The following is a 22,239-nucleotide window of genomic DNA, read 5'->3' as shown; positions in this document are numbered from 1 at the left end:
GAGGAAGTTCCCATTCTGGCAGGAGGAGAGCATGGGCAGGTAGGGCTGCGGAGGTGGCCGACTTTGCTTGGCTCTGGGGTCATGCTGAGGAGCTGGGCCACAGAGTCTATTGCTGAGGTCAGGGACTTGGTCTGTGTGGCTCACAACTATATGGCTAGTGCCTGGAAGGACGTCTAGCACATAGTAGGTGCTCAGGGAGTATCAAAATGAATGAAGGAGGGAGTGAAGGGAAAAGATGGGCATTTTTACCAGATGGGGATGGTTCTACATGAACATTTCCATAACCTGCTTTTTTTTTCTGCATAAACAGCAAATTTTTAATGTCTTTCTGTGTCAATACATATGCTGCTGTGATGAAATTCTTGATGTTTTTTCATATGCTTTCCTTTCTGTCCAGAAAGGAGCGGAGGCCCTGGTGCCCTGCCCTTGGTGCTGAGTATCCAGCAAGAGTGACTGGGGTGAAGAAGCAAAGACCTGGTGAGTGTGCCCCAAGAAGTGGCCAGGAGCAGGAGTGCATAGGGGTCCTGTGGGCCAGGCTGAGCAGCTTAGACTTTGGTGCAGGGTCAGTGGAACTATATAGGGGGTGTCAGCAGGGGGCATGACATGATCCAGTGAGTGCTGGTGAGAGATGTGGAGGCATGGACCAGGGAGGCAGTGACAGAAGTGGAGAGAAGGGATGTGAGTGCTATTTAGGAAGGTGGAGTAGACAGGACATGGTGAAGGATTGAATGCGGAGCATGAGGGAGGGGAGATGTCACGGATGGTGCCTGAGTTTCTGGCTGGAGTGGATGATAGAGGTGGATGGGGAATGACATACAGCTCGTCAGCTACTGTAGGTGTGAAATAGGCTTCTGGTGATGTCCTGGGACTTAGACCAGGATCTATCTTCTGCTTCTCCATTCACCACGTTTCTGTAGAAAAGACTGTTCCCATCGACTGTAGGTTGTGGTAGAAAGAATATGGTGCCTGCAGGATCTGGGCATGTCCTCTGCATCTCTTTGAGGTCCCCTTGTCCTCCTCTCTGTTAGAAGCACAGAATGGGTGGGCTGGAGTTGTAGGGAATGAAGTTGGCGAGTTGGTTTAGAGTCAGCATCATGGGCCTTGGATGTCAGGCTAAAGACGTTATTTAGACTTTTTCCTGAGGGCAATACAGCAGCATTGAAGGTTCTTAAGCGGAGAAGCAATATCTATGCATTCATCTGTCCATTGCCCATCCGTTGATTCATTCATGGAACACTATCTGAGTGCCTGCTCTGGAATAAAGTGGCAAACAAAAGTGCAGATTTGCATTTTTATGTGCCGAAAGGTGGCATTGGTCTGTGTGCAGGCCAGGTTGGAGGGGAGTGATTGAAGGCAGGAAGCCCACCGAAGAGGCAGGAAGTGATGAGGTCTTACTAACACAGTGGTAGTGAGGATGAAGGCAGGGCAGATTCAAACTTATTGATGGGTTAGATGTGTGGGATGAGGACAAGGGAGCAGTTAAGGAGGGTTTGCGGGCTTGGTGACTGAGCAGATAGTGGAGCTGTCCCCAAGACTGCACACCCTGGAGGAGGAGTGGGATTGGGGCAGATGAGTTCTGGTTGGGCCATCCTGAGCCAAGAACTCGGTGGGTCTGTTCATTCTCGGTAAGCTCCTTGAAGGCAGAGCCTCTGACTATTTTGTTCATCACCCTGCCCACTGAACATCTGGATGGGTGGCTGAACTAACAAGGCTGTGGAAGAGATGGGTCTGGCCAGGGTAGGGGAAGGAAATGTGTGTGTCTTGGGTGTCTGCTGGAGTTCAGGCCCTATGCTTGGTGAGATGGGCACTGGGGTTATGTAGAGGGTGCAAGAGGGACTATGTCACAGGCTGGAAAGGTCAGATGGGGAGGGTGGGTATAGGGACATCATGTGTCTCTTCGCCTCTCCATCCTCAGATGATGGTCTGACCTACCTTGAAGTTCAGTCTTGCCAGAAGAGGTACCTGAAGGTGGAGCCCTCTGTCCTCTGGGGAGGCCACTAGCCGATGGCATGTCTGATGGGGTGAAGATGGGGTGTGCTATAGTTCCTGACTTCTGGAAGCTGGGTAGGGCTGATATGGGGGTACAGGGGAAGGTACTCTGAGGTCCCAAGGCCAGGAGCCGGCTCGTACAGGAATTAAGCCAGGTTGGAGCTGCCTTGGGTACAAGGCCCAGGGTGCCCAGGGGATTGGGTTCTGGGGCAGAGGCCAGGTCAGGCTCTAGACTCAATTGGCAAAGGATCATGTTGTCTGTGTTGGGGTTTCTCAGCCTCAGCACGGTTGATATTTTGGATCAGATAACCCCTTATTGTGGGGGTGGGGCTTGTTATTATAGGGTGTCTAGCAGCATCCCTGATTTCTTCCCACCAGATGCCAGTAGCATCTCCCCGCTTTCCCCAGTCTCGACAATCAAAAATGTCTCCAGTCGTTGTGTAATGTCCCATGGGGGCAAAATTATCCTAAATTGAGAACCTCTGGTCTACAGCCTCTTGCTGCTTTCACTATACTGTACAAAGCTGGAAAACTGGGGCGGGTCAGTGGGGAAGATGGACAGTGATGGGCCACTTGAGCAGAGTTCTGAGGGGTGAGGAGCGCTGGGGCAGGAGAAGGTCATTTTTTTCCAGTAGACAGAACAGCAAGTACAGAGGCTTGGAGGCAGCAAAGTTGGGGAACAGTAATCCAAGAGGGACCCCAGCCCCAGAGGAAGGGGCCTGGAGGCTTAGGGATTACAGCTGCAGGAAGATACCTCTCCTGGTCCCCTTTGGTCACTTGCCCCCAGAGCTAGTCTCCTGCTGACCCTTTGCCACCTCCGAGTCTGTGACACTCCTCCTAATCTCCCCCTCCACTCCTCAGTGAGATGGAGAAACTAAGAGCTGCAACAGGATGGGACTCAGTCCAGCTGGTGGGAGCCCCAATACCAGCCGTGGGAGGGAGGGCTGTTCCTGGCTCTGCTCACAGATTCCAGCCAACTGGCTGGAGGAGGGAAGGCGGCCTCGCCCTCTTCCCCACAGGCCCCTCCTTCCCTAGGTCAGGGGTCCTGGCTGAGACTGTGATTTATTCCTGTCATAATCCAGTGGTTGCTTTGGTGAGAGTTGGAAACATGTTGGTTTTCCCTTCCCAAGTCTAACAAGGCCTGTTTCCGCCTCCGCGGCCACTGCTGCAGTGCCACGCGGTGAACTGCCCAGGACATGACCAAAGGGCTCGGTTAGCTGCCCGCTGGTCAGAAGATGAACAGCTCAGAGCTCGCCCTGCCGACAGGCGCTTTCCTTCCCGTTGCCCAAGTGCTGGCCTTTCCTCTTGGCCGTCTGCTCTGTGGGGCCCTGGATACTCCTCCTTCTGCTCATGTCCATTTCTGGGCCCCAGGGTCCTGGCCTGGGGAGGTAAGATGGGGGAGGCTGCAGAAACAGGTGGTATCTGGAGACTAATTAATATTTGTGAATAGTAATGCTTGCCCAAGGAAACAAATCAATCTGTGTTTGCATATTTATGACGACTCAGGAATGATCCCAGCTGTTCTCCAGCCAGGGAACCCCCCATCATTGGTGTCACATGGTCCCTTGGGCCCCCATAGAGGCTGGCAGGGTGCTTAGGGTGGGCTGCATGGAGGTGGCATGGCTTCTGTGTTTTGTAACATGAACCTTCTGTGACGTTCATACGCGAACGCTGTGGCTTGCTCTAGTGCCTGCTTCTTCCTTTTCCCTCAAAGCAGTGATTCCCAGGCTCTTTGGTTTCACGAACCAATACAATTTCCAAAAGTACTCAAGAGCCAGACATGGGGTTGGCAATTTTTTATTTTGCCAAGTAAAGGCATTATAAAAAAAACAACTGTTATCTGCTATCCCCATCATTTCATACAGGAAAGAACATTTTAACACCAAGGATAAAATTTGAGAATAAAGGACAGTTCTTCCCAAGAAAGGGCAGTTGGCAGCTTTACACTGACGTAGCAAAGGAAAAGGATATATTAAAACCATTCTGAATGTGGAAAAATTGTGTCCAATTATATTCTATAATATCATACCGTATGTAATTGTGTTCCTGCCCAAGTATGTCAGCTTGGCAGAACGGATGGTCCACAGTGCAATTCAGAGACGAGCTTGAGTGCCCAAGTGCCCCGGCCTTGTTTTTATCTGGGTTGTTGAAAGCCCAGGCTCACCCAGCCATGCTGGTGAAGTGGGTGCTCTGCTGTGAAGCCCGTTGCATGGATTCACAAGGTGCTCAGCCTTGCAACCGCATTCAGGCTAGCAGCAGCCCTGCCCCCTGTTCCTCTCCCACCTTCTCCCCGCAGGTGACCCTGGGACTCTGGGGGCTGGTGTAGGGCCAAGGTCTAGACTTGAGGCCAGGCCTGGGGATCCAGGGCTGCTCTGCTCTGATGAGGGAGGCCCTGGAGCTGGGAGTGGCCTGAACTGCCTGACACCAGGGAAGGCTCTGTGCCCGGAGTCTGGGGCGGGAGGCAGTTTGCTCTCACCAGGAGCTGGTGAGGGAGAGGCCCTGGCTCATACAGCTGTGTGGTTGCCAGAGTAGTTGCCTGAGAATGTGTTTGTGTGTGTCCCTTGTGTTTCCCCATCTCCCTGGGCATCTGTGTCCTTGTGTCCATCATGGACCACTGGAAGAAGCTCTCTTTTCTACTTTCTGGATCTGAACAAAGTGTCCTGAGCACCCCAACCCAGAGACACGGGGTTCCTGGAGGCCCCAGGTTGGGGGTAGGGTTACCTGAGGCCCAAGTTCTCTGAACACCCATGGCCAGACTCTCATCCAAGCTGGTACCACATGGATGTCTATTCTGGGAGTTTACCCCCACGATGGCTCTCCTGGGAGCTCTGCCCCCACCGTGATGTCTGTAACAGCACGTTACATCTCTGTGATGATGTATGGGGAGTTGCACCCCTGTAATGTCCTTATCAGGCAGCTGCACTGTACCCTCTGGGTCCACCCACGTGATATCTAGACCACATGGTTACACCTCCATGATGTCTGCACCTGGGAGTTACACTGCTATGATTACCGCACCAAGGCGGCTACAGGGGATTAAGCCTCTGCTCATTGTACTGGGGAGCTGTATCCTGTGATGACTGTACTGTGCATTTTATTTTCAGAGCAGGGAGATATGCTCGTGCTGGCGGACTATGTCCCTATGAAGCCTGCCTGGCAGGGGTTAGTTACATGCTTGGAATGCTTGTTCCTGGGAGTAAACATCTGTGACTATTATAGTGTTATACCCGTGATGCCGGTACAAGGCCGCTGTACCCTGTCCTTTGTTGCAACACAACTATTGAGTTATAAACTCCTGTATCTCAATCAGGGGCTCCAGGATGGTCCATCAGAGGCCCATACCCCCATGATGACCTGGCCTGGCATAGGATACCAGATGTGTCCACAGGCCCAGGGAGGAAGAGCCACTCATAGTCCACCACCTGATGGCCGCTGGGAAGGTGCTCCATTGTTGGCTGCATGTGGCACCATAGCGCAAGCTCAGGCAGGGCCTTAGTGATGTGTGACCCCCATCCCAGCGTGGCCTTGCAGGCGTCATTGTGGTCTCAGCCGCCTGAGCTCTGGGATCATGGAGCAGATCCCCCCCCAGCTTGGTGTAAATGGACACCCATCATGCCCCTTCAGTGTTCTTACTTTGTTGTTCAGCTCCTGTCTCAGATTTTTGGTGAGATCCTGGGACAGGGGACAACTCCCACCCGTTTTCCTTTGTGTTTGGCCCCATTCCACTTTGCAGTCCCACCTGCTTTGTCCAACACCCTTGCTCAACTGCTGCTCCCTGACCTCATGACCTTTGATTATCTCAGTTGAGACAAGGGTTCAAATTTCAGAAAGGACTGGAGCATCTTTGAGCCCTGCCCCTTCCTGTTCACCTGCCCTGTCACCTTGAAAATTCTTTTACCATTGTGGGTCAGCGGGGACCTGGGTCTGATCACAACTCCCTGACCGAAGTCCATGGGTATCACTGCGGGGCCCCAAGGCGTGTCCTTCGTCATGCACTCTGCTCTGTTGTGTCTTCACAGCATTCATGAGGGATTGACCACGTCTCATCCGTCTGCCCAGAGCATGGTGTGATCAGAGCTTGTGGGCACTTCCACACATCCCCTGGTGCCCCCCGTGAGGGGTATGGGAGAGAGACCCTGGGGAGCTCACCAGTGGGGCCAGGGAGCAATAGCAGCGTATCTCCCATGTACAGTGCGGCCACACTAGAGGCTTCACCCAGGTGTGCCTGGGGGCACTCCAGGCCAGGAGGCTTGGGAGTAAAGGCCTAGAGGCATTCAGCCAGTCCCAGAGGCTACTCAGTCTTTTTGTGCATAGCTTCCTGTCTCAAACATCGGCCCCTGAGGCTCACACCCCATCCTCCCTACACTTGTTCGGCTCTGGGCTTCTGGGGCAAGGGCAGAAGAGATGTGGGGTTTGAATTCTAGGGTCTAGCACCCCCATTCCTGGCCACTAAGGCCTCCCTGTGGTTTCTCTGTGAAGTGGGAAGGTACCATGGGAATTGGGTAGGATGAAGGTGGCCAGGCAGGGCAGCAGCAGCTTGTCAAGAGCACGTCCTGGCGAGCACTGATGGCTTGTGGCTTTGGCTGGAAGCCTCTGATACCTGGAGCTCATCTGCTAACAAGCCTGTGTTCTGGGGCCTGTGCTCAGCGTGCTTGTGGAGTCTGGCCTCCCACCTTCTCCCTCCCTGCTGGGGAGAGGAGGGGCAACAGAATTATCCCAGGGAGACTCCAGAGTCAGTCTGCTTAGCCCTTCACTGCTCCTTGTCTCTGTCTTGTCTCTCTTCTGTCCCACCTAAGCGTCTCTCTGACCCTGTTTCTCTGTCCTCTTATGGGGGTGAGTTAGAAGCTCAAGGTCTGGAATGGAACACACTGTACATTCTCTGATGTCACCCACTCCCTGTACCCCCTACTCAGGTTTAGAGAATGGCCTGAAGGCCTCCTGCACTCTTTCTCCCTCCACTGTGACTATTGGGCTGTCCTTATGGGTGCTGGGGAACCAGTGAGGAACTTGGGTGGTCACTGGGGTCAGAGGTCTAGGTGGTCATTGCACAGCCCAAGTGGCGGGGGGGTCTGTTGAACTAGGCTCTGGATGGTCAGTCGGTCAGTGGGGGTCAGGAAGCGGCAGGGGTGGCCATTAGGGATACCAGTAAATACCAGCTAACTAGCTCTGCCCTTCTCTCCATTACAGGTTGATTGTCCTGGGCTGTGGCTGGCTGTGGAGCTAGAGCCCTGGATGGCCCCCGAGCCAGCCCCAGGGAGGACGATGGTGCCCCTTGTGCCTGCACTGGTGATGCTTGGTTTGGTGGCAGGCGCCCATGGTGACAGTAAGTCTGAACCCTCAAGGTGCAGATCTCCCAGGTTGAAAGGTGGCATCCTTCCCAGCAGGACTCTGGGATGGGGACAGACCAGCTACTAGGAGAGACAGGAGGGCCAGAAACTCTTTAGACCTTCTGTCCTAGAGAGCCCCCACTGCTTGGAGAGCCTCTTTCTAAGGAATGTCTGGGTACTTAGGAGCATCTTTAGGCACCAGAGTGGGGCAGTCGAATCGTGACCCTGTCTTACGGGGCTAGGGTGAGACCTGTCCTGGATTCATGTGGTCACTGTGTGGTGTGCCTGTGCGTGTGCTGTGTCCACTGTTGCAGATCTGTGCTGAAGGCACAGTGTGAGCTACAGCCAGGGGTCGGCATGGGAATCGGGGGGTGGCACGCAGGGCATGTGTATGGATGCTTGCCCAGGATGCCGGGTGTGTCTATAGGCCCAAGGAGGGTCAAAAGCAGGAGCCACCCATAGCTCTTCCCCTACGCTGGACCCTCAGGATCCAAATATGCAGATCTGAGCCCCTCCTTCTCCTTTCATGGGGACCTTCTAGGCAAAGGAGCATCCCCCCCACCCCAGCTCCTCAGCCCTGGAAATGGGGGAAGGATTGTGTTTGGCCGGCAGGAAGCTGAGCAACGCCCCTCTGTGTGTGTTTGTGTTAGAAGGGGGTGGAATTGTCCCCATCCAGATCCAACTCCGAACTTTGGTCCCTTTCCTGCTGCCCTTCCCCCTGCCTGGCACTATGAGACTGGCCGCAGCCCGCCCCGTCACCATGGTTACCACTGCTTGGTTACTGGTGGGAGGCGGGGCACAGGGCAGATTTAGCCAATCTGCAAGCTGAGGGGGAGGGGCGAGGTCAGAGCCAAGGTCCCTGGGGGAAGGGGCCGTTCCCAGCCTGTCCAGAGCCCAGGGGTGATCCAGGGCCAACCTTGGGGTCAGCCCACGTGTCACCAGGCCATAGGCTCCCCCACCCGCCTCTGCCTCCTTATCTCTGGGCACAGATCTCTCCCCTTGCCCCACCAGGGCTCTTTCTTCTAATGGCTCATTAATTATTCAGAAACTGATTCTGGAGTGGGGCGGGACTGGCATGGTCCCGCCCTTTGTCCTTAGGTGCTGGGTCCTGGGTGGAGCTAGAAGGGAAAGGAGAAGGGGCAGGCATTCCCAAGGGGTGGGGCAAAGGGTCATGGGAGCACCAGGTACCAAAGAGAGGGCTGGGGAGGTGAGAGCAAGGAACAAGACAGGTGGGGAATCACATGGGGAAGTGGGGCAGGGTATCTCCAGGCTTGCCTGGAACCTGCAGGGGCAGGTTGGAGTAGAAAGCCCTATCAGGTGTGACCCCCGTGGTTGGCAGGAAGGTGAAGGCTTGTCCACGTGTGGTCAGCAGCTCTTGGACACTGAAGTACTGCCCTTGCCCTCCCCACTGACCCAACCCAGGCACTCTGAGGGCCTTCAGACAGGAGCTCTAGGGCAGGGGAAGGATGGCCCAGCTGGGCTTCAACAGATAACACATTCTGGGAGAAGAGCTGCCCTCCTACTGCCTCAGACCCAACGCGCTCCAACCTGTACCCCTCACTCTCATCCCCTAGCCTGCTGTCTTCCCGCGTTCTCTCCCGTGAAAGGCATTACCACCCACCTGGTCACCCAAGTCAGAACCTGGGCCTCCTCCCAGCCTCCTCCCTCCGTGATATCCCACATCTAATCCATCACCAAGCTCCGTTGCTTCTACCTTCTGAATATCTTTGGAATGCATCCACTTCTCTCTCTCCCGCCTTCATCCAAGCCACCCTCGGCTCTTGGGCTTTTGCACGCAGCAGCCTCCTGACGATTTCCCTGCCTCCAGTCTTTTCCTTCCTAATCCATTCTGCATTCCAAAGGTAGAGTCATGTCACAAGGTGAAAACATCATCATGTCCCTCTTCAGTTTAGAATCCTTCAGTCCGTCCTGCCCCCAGGCCCCCAGGGTGTTACCCTTCTCTAGGCCCTGCATTATCAAGCTTCTATCCACCTTGACACCCTTGCTGTCCCCCCACCCACCCCACTCACCCACCATGCTGACTTCTTTTAGTGGCTCACCAATTCCCAGTAGGAATTGGTAGGGGCAAGGCGGAACAGTTTTTAAAGCAAAGTCAAGAACCTCCATGCTGGTTCCTTAGGAACCAAAGCCCAAAGACCAGGTCTTGAAGGTAGAAAGCAGCTGAAGAAGCTGAAATCCTGCCTTATCCAGGTAGGGAGTTCGGGGGACTCAGGCCTTCTCCCAAGCAGAGAGCCATGGGGCAGGAGCCTGGGCTCGGGGTCATGGTGACTGAGCCCCAGGAGCCAGGGTCTGTCCTCCGGGCCTGTCTTACACTGCACACACTTATGGATCTCTCCCTGCACTGAGGCCAGTCTCGGGCTGAGCTTGGGCAACTACTAGCCAGGGGCAAGTGGCCATACATGGACAGGGCCACTGCAGAAGGTAGGGTAGGCCCCCCAGAGAATTGATGGCTGGGGCAGTGAAGCGCGGAGCGGACAAATGTGTTTCAATAGGCCTCTTAACGAGACAAATGAATGGGGGCCCTGGCCTCTGAGGGGAGTGGAGGGAAGCGGGTGGAGAAGCAGCTGCCAAGAGTTAGCCCAGAGGCCCCAGCGTCAGTGCCACACATGCAGCTCCAGTGGAGATTTGGGCACACATTGGGGTAGGATCTGCCACAGCACAGCTTCCCCAGCCATGCTTCGTGGCTTCTCAGGAGGGGAGGTTGTGGGACCAGAGGTGTCCTGAGCCAGGGCAGAGTTTTTTGCTGATCTCAAGTGCGTGTCACGTGCCTGCCTTCAGGCAGGACCTGTAGTGTGGAGGCACAGGCTTGTGAGCAGTGACCACAGGGTGTGCTGGGTGGGTGGCACTGACACAGGCCATGGTGGAAGCATCTTGGGAAGGGAGTTGGGAGGCTTCCTGGAAGAGGGGAGCCCTGAAGGGTGAGTGGACATTTGCTAATGGGGGCATATTGCATAATGAGGTGGGGTTGGGGGGAAGAAGCAGGAATGTGGCTGGGCTTCTCTGTGGAACTCATGGGAGAGCCACAGTGAGAACCTGACAGCATGGGACAGAGGTGGGGTCCCAGGGCCAGGTGGGAGTGAGACCCTGGTTATGGCCCATTTACCCAGAATCCTAGGAGCCCAGAGCAGGATGCGTGCTGGCTGGAGGGGTGGGTGGTGGGTGGGTAGACAGAGGTGGGCAGAGGCTGAGGAGCTGGGAGTGTGTCTGTTGTGTCATTTCCCTCCTCCCCAGAGCCTGTGCAGCACACAGGGTCTGTTGTCATGCTCTCCCCCTTGTTCTATGGGTGGCCTAGCTAGACTCTGCTCCCTGTGGGACTTCCCACAGGTTCCGTTGCTTTCTCTCTCTCGGCCTGTTTTCCTGTTGCACAATGCGGATGATCACTCCTACCTGGAAAGGTTAACTGAGGTCACGTGGACGAGGCGCCTGGAACCTAGTATGTATTCCCCTTATCTGAGGCCATGACCTGGGGCTCTTGCTGTGTCCCTGGGAACCAGGCTTGTCTCTGAGTGGGCTCCAGGACCAGTCAGAGGAGCTCACTGAGTCCCCGCCTAAGCTGCTCAGAGCCAGGAAGATCTGCCTCTCCAGAAGCTCCCTGCCCTGCCCTTGCTGGCCCTCACAGCTCTGCCTCCGTGTTCCCTTTATGTACATGTGTATGTGTACTCCATGGGAAAGGCACAATATAGCAGTCAGTTTCTATAGAAGAGCCTTGATGGTGGCCCAGTTTGACTGTCCCTGGGGCTGGACCCCTACAACCTCCCTGGGAGGTGGTTGCAGCCTCCCTTCTCCAGCCACTTCCACTTACTCCTTTCTTAGGCCACTTCCTCCCACCCTGCATGGGTTTGGTGGCCCGAGAACGTTGCCGTGCATATCCCAGGAGCTGAGCTGAAAGGGCTGTGCGGCCCGCGACCACTGTGTGTGTCGGGGAGGGGGCATGCTCTCGTGGGGCGTCAGGCCAGGTGGCAGTGGGTAACTGGCAGAAAGGCCCTCCTGGTGTGTTCTGGTGGCACCCTGTTGACCCAGTCTCAGAAGTTGTGTTCAGATCTCCCTGAACACCAGCTGTGGGTCAGGCACTGGGCAGAGTAGTCAGAGTAGCTTGGTTTGTTGCCTGCCTGGGGACCTGACACTGTGGGATCTGGTCAGTGCTGGGATGGGAAGCCCCGGGCGCCTGAGGCCATGGGACACAGCAGGCTCCTACAGCAGCTTGGTCAGGTGGGACATCAGAGAGGGGCTGGGCTGGGCACGCTCAAAGGCAGGGAGGAGCCCAAGGACCTGGCCTGTCAGGGTAGCCTGGTTGGTGTGGGTCCAAGCTGTGTGCTCTGCACAGTGCGGGGCCTATACTATAGTAGGTGATCAAAAAATATGTGTTGAAAAAGTAAAGAAGCCGAGTGTGGTGGCTCACGCCGGTAATCCCAACCCTTTGGGAGACCAAGGCAGGTGGATTGCCAGAGCTCAGGAGTTTGAGACCAGCCTGGGCAACGTGGTGAAACCCTGTCTGTACCAAAAATACAAAAAATTAGCCAGGCATGGTGGTGTGCACCTGTGGTCCCAGTTACTCGGGAGGCTGAGGTGGGGGGATCGCTTGAGCCCAGGAGATGGAGGTGGAGGTTACAGTGAGCTGATTGTGCCACTGCACTCCAACCTGGGTGACAAAGTGAGACCCCCCCCTCTCAAAAAAAAAAAAAAAAAAGACTAAAGAAAGGTGAGCCTGAGAGCTTAGGAGGACCACATTTCAGAGGGGAGTGGAGAGCGGAACGTCAGGCCTGTTGGTAGCTGAGGAGAAGTGTGGTTAGATCTGAGCTCCCCGAGGATTCTCTGCTGAACGAAAGGGGCAACGCCTTGTCTCCAGTGCTGTGTCCTGCGGGTGGAGGTGGATTGGAGGGAAGCGGAGGGCGAGGCCTGGTTGAGGGGCGGGGCCTGCCTGTCTGGTTCCTCGGGCTGCACTGGGCCAGCCTGGCCGAGTCTGTTGGGTGGGCGGGCAGGGTGCAGGCTCTTCTCCAGCCGCAAAGGGAGGGGAGTTGTTCTGCCTCCTCGATAGCCCCAGGCCTTGGGCACAGCCCAGCCTCCCACGGCTCTTGGGCCCTCCTCCTTCCAGGCCGCCGGTGACCCACACCTGGCTCTCCTCCCCGGCGTCTCCTCTCTGCCTCTTTGTTTGGAGCTGAGGCCCCGCCCCGCCCCGCCCCGCCCCCAGGCCCACTCGCCCGGCCATTCCGGTTCAGCAGGTTCCAGCCCCCGGTTTCTGCCGCTGCAGGTCCCGGCAGGAGCTGGAGGGGCACTTTTTCCCCAGGTTTCTCTCCCCTGGTGCAGCAGGGGCCGCAGTCCTCATCCTCCTCAGTTTCTCAGTTCGGTCCTTCTTTCATTCTCCACTCCTGGATGCCAGGAACTGGGTCAGACACTGGGACAGGAAACCAAACAGGCATGCTCTCTGCCCTGCCCTGGGTTATGCTCTAGGAGGGGAAGCAGCCATTAATCAAACACCAAAAATGTGGAAAAGTAATAGCCTCACACGTGTGCATAATAAACCGTGAGTGAAAGTTATAAGCTCAGCAGGTAGGTAGTAAGCTAGGAGCAGTGCTGTGGGAGGCAAGGGAGTTACCCTCGAGTTTCAAACCAGGAACTGAGCACATGGGTTGGGGGCAGGGGGACTGGAGAAGGCAGTGATATTCAAATGGAGAGCAGAAGGATGAATGGAAGTTAGAGGGTATGGTGGAGGTTGGCAGAAGCAGCAGCTTATGCAAAGGCCCTGTGGCTGCAGGGAACATGACATTGCTTCTTTAGAGGAGTCAAAGCTGGGGCTCTGGGGAGAGCAGCTCTGTCGGACCCGGCGGCTTTGTCTGCCATAATAGGTGTTTTGTTTTGAGAGTGATTCGGGGGCCTTTGGAGGGTTTTGATGGGGCTGGGTGTCGGGGGAGTCTGTCAGCTCACTGTGGACACTAAGTAGAGAACAGACGGGAGGCATGGGGCAAGCCTGGAGGCAGGGGCTCCCGCGTGTTAGGCTAGTGGGGTGCCAGTCAAGGGAAGGTGGTATCTGGACTAGGGTGTGGCAGCGCAAATGGAGAACCCTGAGCTGCTCTGTGGAGGGCTTCAAGTGTGGGGGAAGAGTGCGTGGTATGGGGGTGGGGGACAGGAGACACCCCCAGTGGAGCCTGAGCAGGAGAGTCGTGTCTGAAAGGGCCTGTCTGGAAGGAGCAACAGGGGCCAACTTTGCAGACAGCTGCAGTTGGGAGAGCCTGGAGCCTCAGTCACATGGCATTCAGGGGAAGGGCAAGGCACGCTGGGGGGTTCTGGACCTTCTGTGGTGTCTCCTTGTCTTTCTGGCCGCTACAGCCTCCCTGAGCTGGCTGCCCAAAACTGCCCTAGGCACTCTAAGAACATAGTCAGTCCCAAGGTCTTCCTCCAGGGAAGGCCATAGGTGAGCTTAGGAGTGAGAAGGCTGGATCAAACCCTAGCTCCACGCCTGCATCCCTCTGACTTGCCAGTCATTTCACCCTCTGAGCCTCTATTTCCCCACCTCTTAAATGGGGATAATAATACTTCCTACCTTGTGGGATTGCTATGAGACTGATAATGTTGATACAAATGATGGCCTCACTCATGGAAGGCCCACCACGTAAAGCAGTTTACAGACATTCCATCTATGACAGAATCCCGTGTCACTGTTTTGGAGACGGGAAAACAGAGGCTCAGAGATGGTGAGTGACTTGCATAATAATTACATAAAACCCCCAGAGCCCCTGGCCCCTGGAGTTCTCAGAAGTTCCTTCCCTGCTGGTACCTGCAGCTGCTACTCCCTACCTCGCTCCCATAGACCCTCTCCTCCTTGGAGACTCTGCCCCATCTGCTGACCCTCCTCTGCTGGATCAACACCTCCCTCTCTGCTGGCTCCCATCAGCATTTAAACATTGCCTTTCATATCTGTCTTCAAGAAAAAAAGAAGAACAAAAATTCACAAACCTCCCTTCCCCCCTCATCCTTTACAGCTGCCGGCTGTATAGTCACCTGTACTTCCCTCTCTCCCTCATCACCTCACAGTCATTCTTTGGCTGGCTTTGGTCTGGCTTTGGCCCCCCACCCACCACTCCACTGACTCTGTTCTTGTCAAGGTCCCTGACAGTCTTGTGTGAGCTGTTTTGTACCAGGTGTTTTACAGTCAAACATGCCTGAATTCAGGTCCCAGATGTGCCCTTCATTGGCATGTGACCTTGGACAAGTGACTTGACTCCTCTGAGCCTGTAAACTGGGGATAATAACAATGAAGGACTAAAGATAAAGAACCTGGTGCAGACTGGGTGCTTGGCAAAGGATTGTGATCATTGCACACGTTTCTGTGCCAGGTACCAGGCTGGGCCTGGGCTCCTGGGGACCAAACAGGTGGTCTGAAAGGTCATTTCTCATGGCACTGGCCCTTTTTGGAGCTGTTCATTGGCCTGATTAATAGGAAACGGATCAGCTGTCAAGATTAACGAATTATTGCTACAAGATTGTAGCAAATGGGTTGGGCTTCTCTGGGTTCATGACCCTAGGTGGTGGAATTCTTAGGGATAGGGGCTGCGGGTTGGCCCTGGTATGTGTACTAAGGTGATGAGGGTGTGGCAGTGCCATGTCTGAGGCCCCACCTTTCTTTTTTTTTTTTTTTTTGAGTCTCACGCTGTCACCCAGGCTGGAGTGCAGTGGCGCGATCTCTGCTTACTGTAAGCTCCGCCGCCTCCCAGGTTAACACCATTCTCCTGCCTCAGCCTCCCTAGAAGCTGGGACTACAGGCGCCCGCCACCACGCCTGGCTAATTTTTTCGTGTTTTCAGTAGAGACGGGGTTTCACCGTGTTTGCCAGGATGGTCTCGATCTCCTGACCTCGTGATCTGCCCACCTCAGCCTCCCAAAGTGCTGGGATTACAGGCGTGAGCCACCGCGCCTTGCCGAGCCCCCACCTTTCTTTTCCTCCCTCTGCCTCCCTGTGGACACCTTGAGGAGGCTGTCAGAAGGCAGTAACCAAGTCAGTGGGGGAGGGATGGGAGAGGCAGATTTACAGGAAAGCATTCACCTGGGAAGACATCCAGAGAGACTTAGGAACTGGACTGTCTAGGCCTTGGGGACTGCTGTTGGTATGTGGGGGCTGGGAGAGAAGGAGGAGTCACGGTTCCTGGCTGGAGACCCGGGGTGGATGGTGGTGCCATCACTGACATGGAGAGCAGGGGGAGGGACAGCTCTCGGGGAGAGCTGGAGCTCTTCCCAGAAGCTCTCCAGCACGCCTTTTTCCTGGAGCTTGGAATTGATGTGGGGAGGGCAACGGAAGGGTGCAGTAGTAGTGTGAACTCCAGACTCCGAATAGCTGGATTCCGATCTTAGCTCTACCACTTACCAGCTGTGTCATATTGGACAAATCCCTTAACCTCTCTGGGCCTCTAGAAACAGATAATAACAGTTATAGCACCCACCTCATATGCTTAACAGAGTTAACAAATGTTAAGCTCTCTGAACAATGTCTGGCACATACTAAGTGCTGCATAAAGGTGAGGTGTCCGTGTTTTCTTTGTAGGTCTTTCTCTCTGCTCCCATGACTGCCACCTGCCTCACTGGCCATTCCTGTAGTGACTGTGCCATGGTGACTTGGTGTCTCCATCTCTTCCAGGCAAACCTGTCTTCATTAAAGTCCCTGAGGACCAGACTGGGCTGTCAGGAGGGGTAGCCTCCTTCGTGTGCCAAGCCACAGGAGAACCCAAGCCACGCATCACATGGATGAAGAAGGGGAAGAAAGTCAGCTCCCAGCGCTTCGAGGTGCGTCTGTGGTGGGAAGGGGTAGGCAGGGCTGAGGGTCTGCCCACACTCTCTCCTTTCAGTCTCCTTCCCCATGGACCTTTTGGAGGTGGGAGGACAACTGACCCTGAGCAGGCTCCTGTGTCCTGAGTAGGCTGTGACCCCATGTCTGTCCCCTTGACAGGTCATTGAGTTTGATGATGGGGCAGGGTCAGTGCTTCGGATCCAGCCATTGCGGGTGCAGCGAGATGAAGCCATCTATGAGTGTACAGCTACTAACAGCCTGGGTGAGATCAACACTAGTGCCAAGCTCTCAGTGCTCGAAGGTACGTGCTAGGGAGATGTGGCACAGTGGGCTGCCGGGCTGAGGTTTGGGAAGAGCCAGCCAGCCCTGATCCTACCCTGGGCCCATGTGCATTTGGCAGAAAGGAGGACTGGCCACCTTGGGGTCGGTGAAAGTCAGTGGTGGACAGTGATAGTCATTGGATCTGACCTGGATTGTGTGGCTTATGCTGAGGCCAGCCATGTGGGGCATGATGCCTTTGTATTCTACTGCTGAACTGGGTCGTCGCTTGGGTAGGGTCTGGGGTCTGACTCGAGGTGTGGAGCTGCAGCTGTATGTATCCCTTGGGTTACGTGGTTATGGCTGTGGCTGTGGCAGTGAACCTGATTTCCATGTGGAGCCTGGCCGTAGGTGTCAGGTGTGTTTCTTGTTGCCCTTGTGAGCTGAGGGTTGGGGCTGTGTCCGTGGATTTTAGTGTCTTCTCTCACTTGGTGGCTTCTCCATTCATTCACAAGCATTCCCTGGATCACCTTGAAGTCCTCTGAGCATCGAGGAGGAGGGAGCTGTGTCTAAGCCAAGTCTTGAGGACAGGTGGGAGTTGGGGGTGGCGGTTGGCAGCTAGGCAGGTGCCCAGGCCCAGAAGCAAGAGAGAATGGAGCTTTCAGAGAGCTCTGAGTAGTTCAATTTGGATTTTCTGGAGGGCAGAGGGGGAGCTAGAGAGCACAGGAAAAAGGGGAAAGCAATTCAGCATGAGTCTGGAGAGGTTTGGAGGGCAAATTACACAGGCTCTGGCTGAGAAATGAACACTCTCCTACGGACATAGGAAGCCACAAACAAGGCGGGGGTGACATGATCAGACCCCAGCCACAACGGATTCATCGGTCTGAATTTGTATTTTCAAAATATAGCATCGATTGTTGCTTTCTTTTTTTTCTTTTTCTGTTCTTTTTTCCTTTTTTTTTTTTTTTTGAGAAGCAGTCTCACTCTTGTTGCCCAGGCTGGAGTGCAATGGTGCGATCTCAGCTCACTGCAACCTCCGCCTCCTGGGTTCAAGTGATTCTCCTGCCTCAGCCTCCCAAGTAGCTGGGATTACAGGCATGCACCACCATGCCCGGCTAATTTTGTAGTATTAGTAGAGATGGGGTTTCGAATGTTGGTCAGGCTGGTCTTCAACTCCTGACCTCAGGTGATCCGCCTGCCTCAGCCTCCCAAAGTGCTGGGATTATAGGTGAGAGCCATTGCACCTGGCCGATTGTTGTTTTCTTTTTTTAAATGTGATGTCGATACTTGTTTCTTTTTGAAGAATTGAAAAGTATAGAACAGCACAGAGGGAAAAATTAAAATGTCTCCTTCTACCTCTACTAATAACATTTGGTTATTTGCTCATGGCCTATTTCTGTGCATATATATACATATATGTGTGTGTGAACAGAAATGGGACCACATACTGTCTGATGATTTGTAGACTGCTTAAAAATATATATATATATGACTAACATCTTTTTTGCCATTAAATATTCTTCTGTGTCATTAATCCTTTTTTTTTTTTTTTTTTTTTTTTGAGGCAGAGTCTCGCGCTGGAGTGCATTGGTGCCATCTTGGCTCACTGCAACCTCCGCCTCCTGGGTTCAAGCGATTCTTCTGACTCAGCCTCCCAAGTAGCTGGGACTACAGGCGCACACCACCATGCCCGGCTAATTTTTTTATTTTTAGTAGAGATGAGGTTTCACCATATTGGTCAGGCTGGTCTTGAACTCCTGACCTCGTGATCCGCCCACCTTGGCCTCCCAAAGAGCTGGGATTACAGGTGTGAGCCACCGTGTCCAGCCTGTATCATTATCCTTAATGGCTATGGGTAAGCTGTCACATGGAAGTACCCTACTTTATTTAGCCATTCCCTTATTGTTGGACACATATGTCATTCTCAGTTTTTTGTTTCTATAAATAAGGTGCCATACACATCGTTGCAGATGGATGTGTTCACCTTCCTGATTATTTCCTTATTCTAGATTCATGGAAGTGGAATTGCTGAGTCAAAGGGCACATGCATTTTTAAGCCTTTCCATATTTCCAGAAGATTGTGTCAGTTCATACTCGTGCCAAGCAGGGCAGAAGAGTGCCTCTTTCCTGCACATCTTCCCCAGTGTTGGGAATTATCATCAAAAAATTTTTTGCCAAGTTAATAGGCAAATAGTGGCATCTCAATTTAATTTGCATATCTTTGATTACAAGAACAGCTGAACATCTTTTCACATTGGCCGTGGCTTTATCTGTTCACACCCACATCTCATTCGGTTACTCTTCTTGTTGTTGTTGTTGTTTGATTTTTGTTTTTTTGTTTGTTTGTTTTTTGAGACGGAGTCTCTGTTGCCAGACTGGAGTGCAGTGGCGATCTCAGCTCACTACAACCTCTGCCTCCTGGGTTCAAGTGATTCTCCTCCTCAGCCTCTCCAGTAGCTGGGACTACAGGCCCACCACACCCAGCTAATGTTTGTATTTTTTGTAGAGATGGGGTTTCACCATGTTGGCCAGGCTGGTCTCGAACTCCTGACCTCGTGATCCACCCACCACGGCTTCCCAAAATGTTGAGCTTACAGGAGCTACCACGCCCAGTGCCAGTTACTCTTTTGCATCTGTGTCTCGTGTGAGTCCATGGGCTCTACAAGCTTAGAGGATCCATGGAGGACAGTGGTTAAGATTCTGTACCACTCACTTCCCATGTGTCTTTGGGTTAGTAACTATGCCTCTGAGCCTCATTTGCTCCATCTGTAAATGAATATGATGCCTACCACCCAAGCTGGTTTGGAAGATTGAATGCTCTGTATGAAACACTTCCCAGGAGTGTGGTGGTGGTTGCTGTGGGGCTGGAAGCTGTACATCTTGAGGCCTCACCATGTGAGCTGAAGGTGGTTGGCCTCCGTGCTGCCTGGCATCATCCGGGTGGTGCAGCCCCACTGCCTACTCCCATGGGGGGACTTACCTGTGCAATAGGAACTCAGAGAACAGGTCCTGGGCCAGCATCACTGATTGCTGAGTGTTCTCAGGCTCCTCCCTGCCACTGCTGACCTCAGTTTCCCCACTCGTGACCTGGGGCAAGTATTTCAATGCTGCCCCGTCTTCCTGTTGGCATCTGTCCTAGCAGGGAGCCATCTGCCCTGCCCTGGCATTTGGTAGGCACCTGAAGGACCAGATGCCCCAGAGGGCTTCTTTTCAGGCTCTCAGATTGGGGAACAGGGCCTCCTTGTTAGTGTTGAAAGAGAAGTCCTTCAAAAGCACCTAAGCCCCAGGTCCTGTGTCAGGAGCCCTCTTACCTCTGTCACTGCCCTGGGCAACCTTATCTTTTAAAGGGTTGAGGAGGATGGAGGTGCTCTTTCAGGCCTGGGGTGAGGAGAACTGACTCAGACTGACAGCAGGGCTGGGTGCGGTGGCTCACGCCTGTAATCCCAGCACTTTGGGAGGCAGAGGCCTGCACATCACTTGAGGTCAGGAGTTCGAGACCAGCCTGGCCAACATGGCAAAACCCCATCTCTACCAAAAAATACAAAATTAACTGGGTGTGGTGATGCACACCTGTAGTCCCAGCTACTTGGGAGGCTGAGGCAGGAGAATTGCTTGAACCCAGGAGGAGGAGGTTGCAGTGAGCTGAGATTGCACCACTGCTCTCCAGCCTGGGCGACAGGAGACGCTATCTCAAAAAAAAAAAAAAAAGGGACTGGCAAGAGGTGTCTCTGTTTGGTTTCTTTACCGGGGCAGGCAGTATGTGTTTGTGCTTCTGGGGTGTGAGACGTGTCTGATGAGGCTGGGGAGAGGGTGGTGCAAGTACCCAGACCCTGTCCATGTTCCGGGGAAGGGTGTGGAGCTGTGGGCCTGAGTGAGCCCCTCCTGCTTCTGAAACACAACACCAGGAAGACAAAATGCTGACTTATCCTGTTGGTCTGTGTAACCTTGACCAGCATTGGGCTTGACAGAAAGGCGTGCTAGGGGAGAGCCAGAGGGTGAATACCCACCCCCCGCCCCGCCTCACCCTACCCCTCCCCAAGCTGGGTGCCTGCAAGAACTGAATGAAAGGATGGCTAGACTGGAACTCTGGGGTGGGGCCGGCAGGAGCCAGGGCCATTCGTGGGAGGCCACCACAGGGTCCAAGGAGGGCTGGGGAGGGGATGGAGCTGGTTGGGATCTGAGAAGTAAGAGTCCAGCCCCTTCCTGAGTTGCATACAGCTCTGCCTGTGAGCTGGGCTCCTTGGAGAGTGGCTGAGGGCTGTCTGGAGTGAAATGGCTCAGGTGAAGATCAATGTGCCCCCAAAAAGGAGTCCAGGCCTACCGTCTGTTCTGTGGCCTCTGCCTTTGCCTCATGTCACACCAGGCCCAACTGCTCTGGCTCCAGGGCCACTCCCACCACAGCCTGTGGGAGTGCCCCCCACTTATCCTCCATAGCCGTGCCCTTTGTACCCCGCTTCTGAGCAGGATTGTCATTCCCAGTGTGGCCTCCCCTCGACACCCCTGCCAGGGCTGCATATGAGGTGGGGGTGCCCGGCACAAGCTGGCCGGGGTGAGCCTGTCCTGGCTGTGATGAGCGTGGGGCCCGCCGCCCAGCGTTCCTGTCTGAGTGGTAATTGAAGCCATTAGCGCGCCAGCCTCTCCCTCGCCGGGTAATGGCAGGAAAAGCTCTTCTCGCTCCGCACTCTTGAGGCGGCGGCTGAATCACTCCCCCTCCAACCCGCCCGCCCGCTGCCGCCACTGAGACAGGGAATCTGACATTTTCCCTCACCAGGGAGGGGGAGCCCTGGGGGAGGGGAGGGAGGCAGGCCTGGATTCCTGGCCTTTCCCCCCAGGAGGATGGGGGGCAATGAAGGTCTTGGAGCTCAGTCTGTAAGTCATGGATTCACCTGGGGCCACGGGTTTCAGGCCTGGAAGGACAGGCTGGGAAAGCCCAGGAGGCCACCAGACATTTAGTGGTGTGGGGAGGGCACTGATGACTTTGGGTAGGTTCTGGGAGGGACAAGGAGGCGGGGAGAAGAAAGAGACTGTGGAGGAGAGATGAGCTGTTTTGGACTTGTCCTGGCGGGGGGCCTAGCTCCAAGGTAGCTAGTTTGTCTTGGGGTCTGAGTACAGGTAGCATTGTTTGTCTTGGGTTCATTGATAGGGCAGATAACTTGCACTCTTTGTGTGGTGTGGGTGCCCTGTGTTCCATGATTAAGGCAGTGTGTGTGTGAAGTGTGTGGTGCAGGGTATACAGCAGGGGTGCTGCCTTGCAAGCTGTGTGCACAGAACGGGGTGTGCAGTAGTCGGTGCACATGTGAGCTTCAGGCAGTGGGGAAGGGGCAGTGTGTGCAGGAGGTACTGCATGCTTTATGGGCAGTGTGTGCAGCACACAGTGCTTGTGTGCATCAGGCAGTGCGCGGGTGTGGTATGTAAGCAGGTAGTGAGTACCTTATGGGCTATGTATATACAAGGGATATGCATCAGGCAGTGGAGGCAGTAGGCAGTGTGTGTGTTTGTGTGTATCAGGCAGTATATGCGTGCAGTGTGCTGTGCGGTAGGCTGCCTGTGTTTATATCAGGCAGTGTATGCGTGTTTATGTGCAGTAAGGGTGTGCAACAGGTGTTGTGCAGTAGGCTGTGTTTGTGCAGCAGGCAGTGTGTGTGTGTACAGCAGGTGGTGTGCAGCAGGCTGTGTGTATCACAGTGTGTGTGTGTACAGCAGGTGGTGTGCAGCAGGCTGTGTGTATCACGCTCTGTGTGTGTGTACAGCAGGTGGTGTGCAGCAGGCAGTGTGTGTGTGTGTGTGTACAGCAGGTGGTGTGCAGCAGGCAGTGTGTATCACGCTCTGTGTGTACAGCAGGTGGTGTGCAGCAGGCTGTGTGTATCAT

At 54.4% G+C, this 22,239-nt stretch overlaps 1 protein-coding gene across 1 annotated transcript in view; it reads left to right on the top strand.

The window, feature by feature from the left end:
* The window catches only part of PTPRF (protein tyrosine phosphatase receptor type F), a 99,253-nt gene that overhangs the window by 12,610 nt on the left and 64,404 nt on the right, over window positions 1-22,239 (top strand). The window contains 4 exon segments of the mRNA XM_033226745.1: window positions 398-477; window positions 7,177-7,312; window positions 15,963-16,108; window positions 16,272-16,413. Of these exon segments, the coding sequence (XP_033082636.1) occupies window positions 7,222-7,312; window positions 15,963-16,108; window positions 16,272-16,413 (379 nt within the window). The 5' untranslated portion in view covers window positions 398-477; window positions 7,177-7,221.

This window comes from Trachypithecus francoisi, unplaced genomic scaffold (assembly GCF_009764315.1).
Source record: "Trachypithecus francoisi isolate TF-2019V2 unplaced genomic scaffold, Tfra_2.0 Lachesis_group12, whole genome shotgun sequence".
Classification (NCBI taxonomy): domain Eukaryota; kingdom Metazoa; phylum Chordata; class Mammalia; order Primates; family Cercopithecidae; genus Trachypithecus; species Trachypithecus francoisi.
Note: the sequence above shows the minus strand (reverse complement) of the source record. Positions and strands in the feature narration are given on the sequence as shown.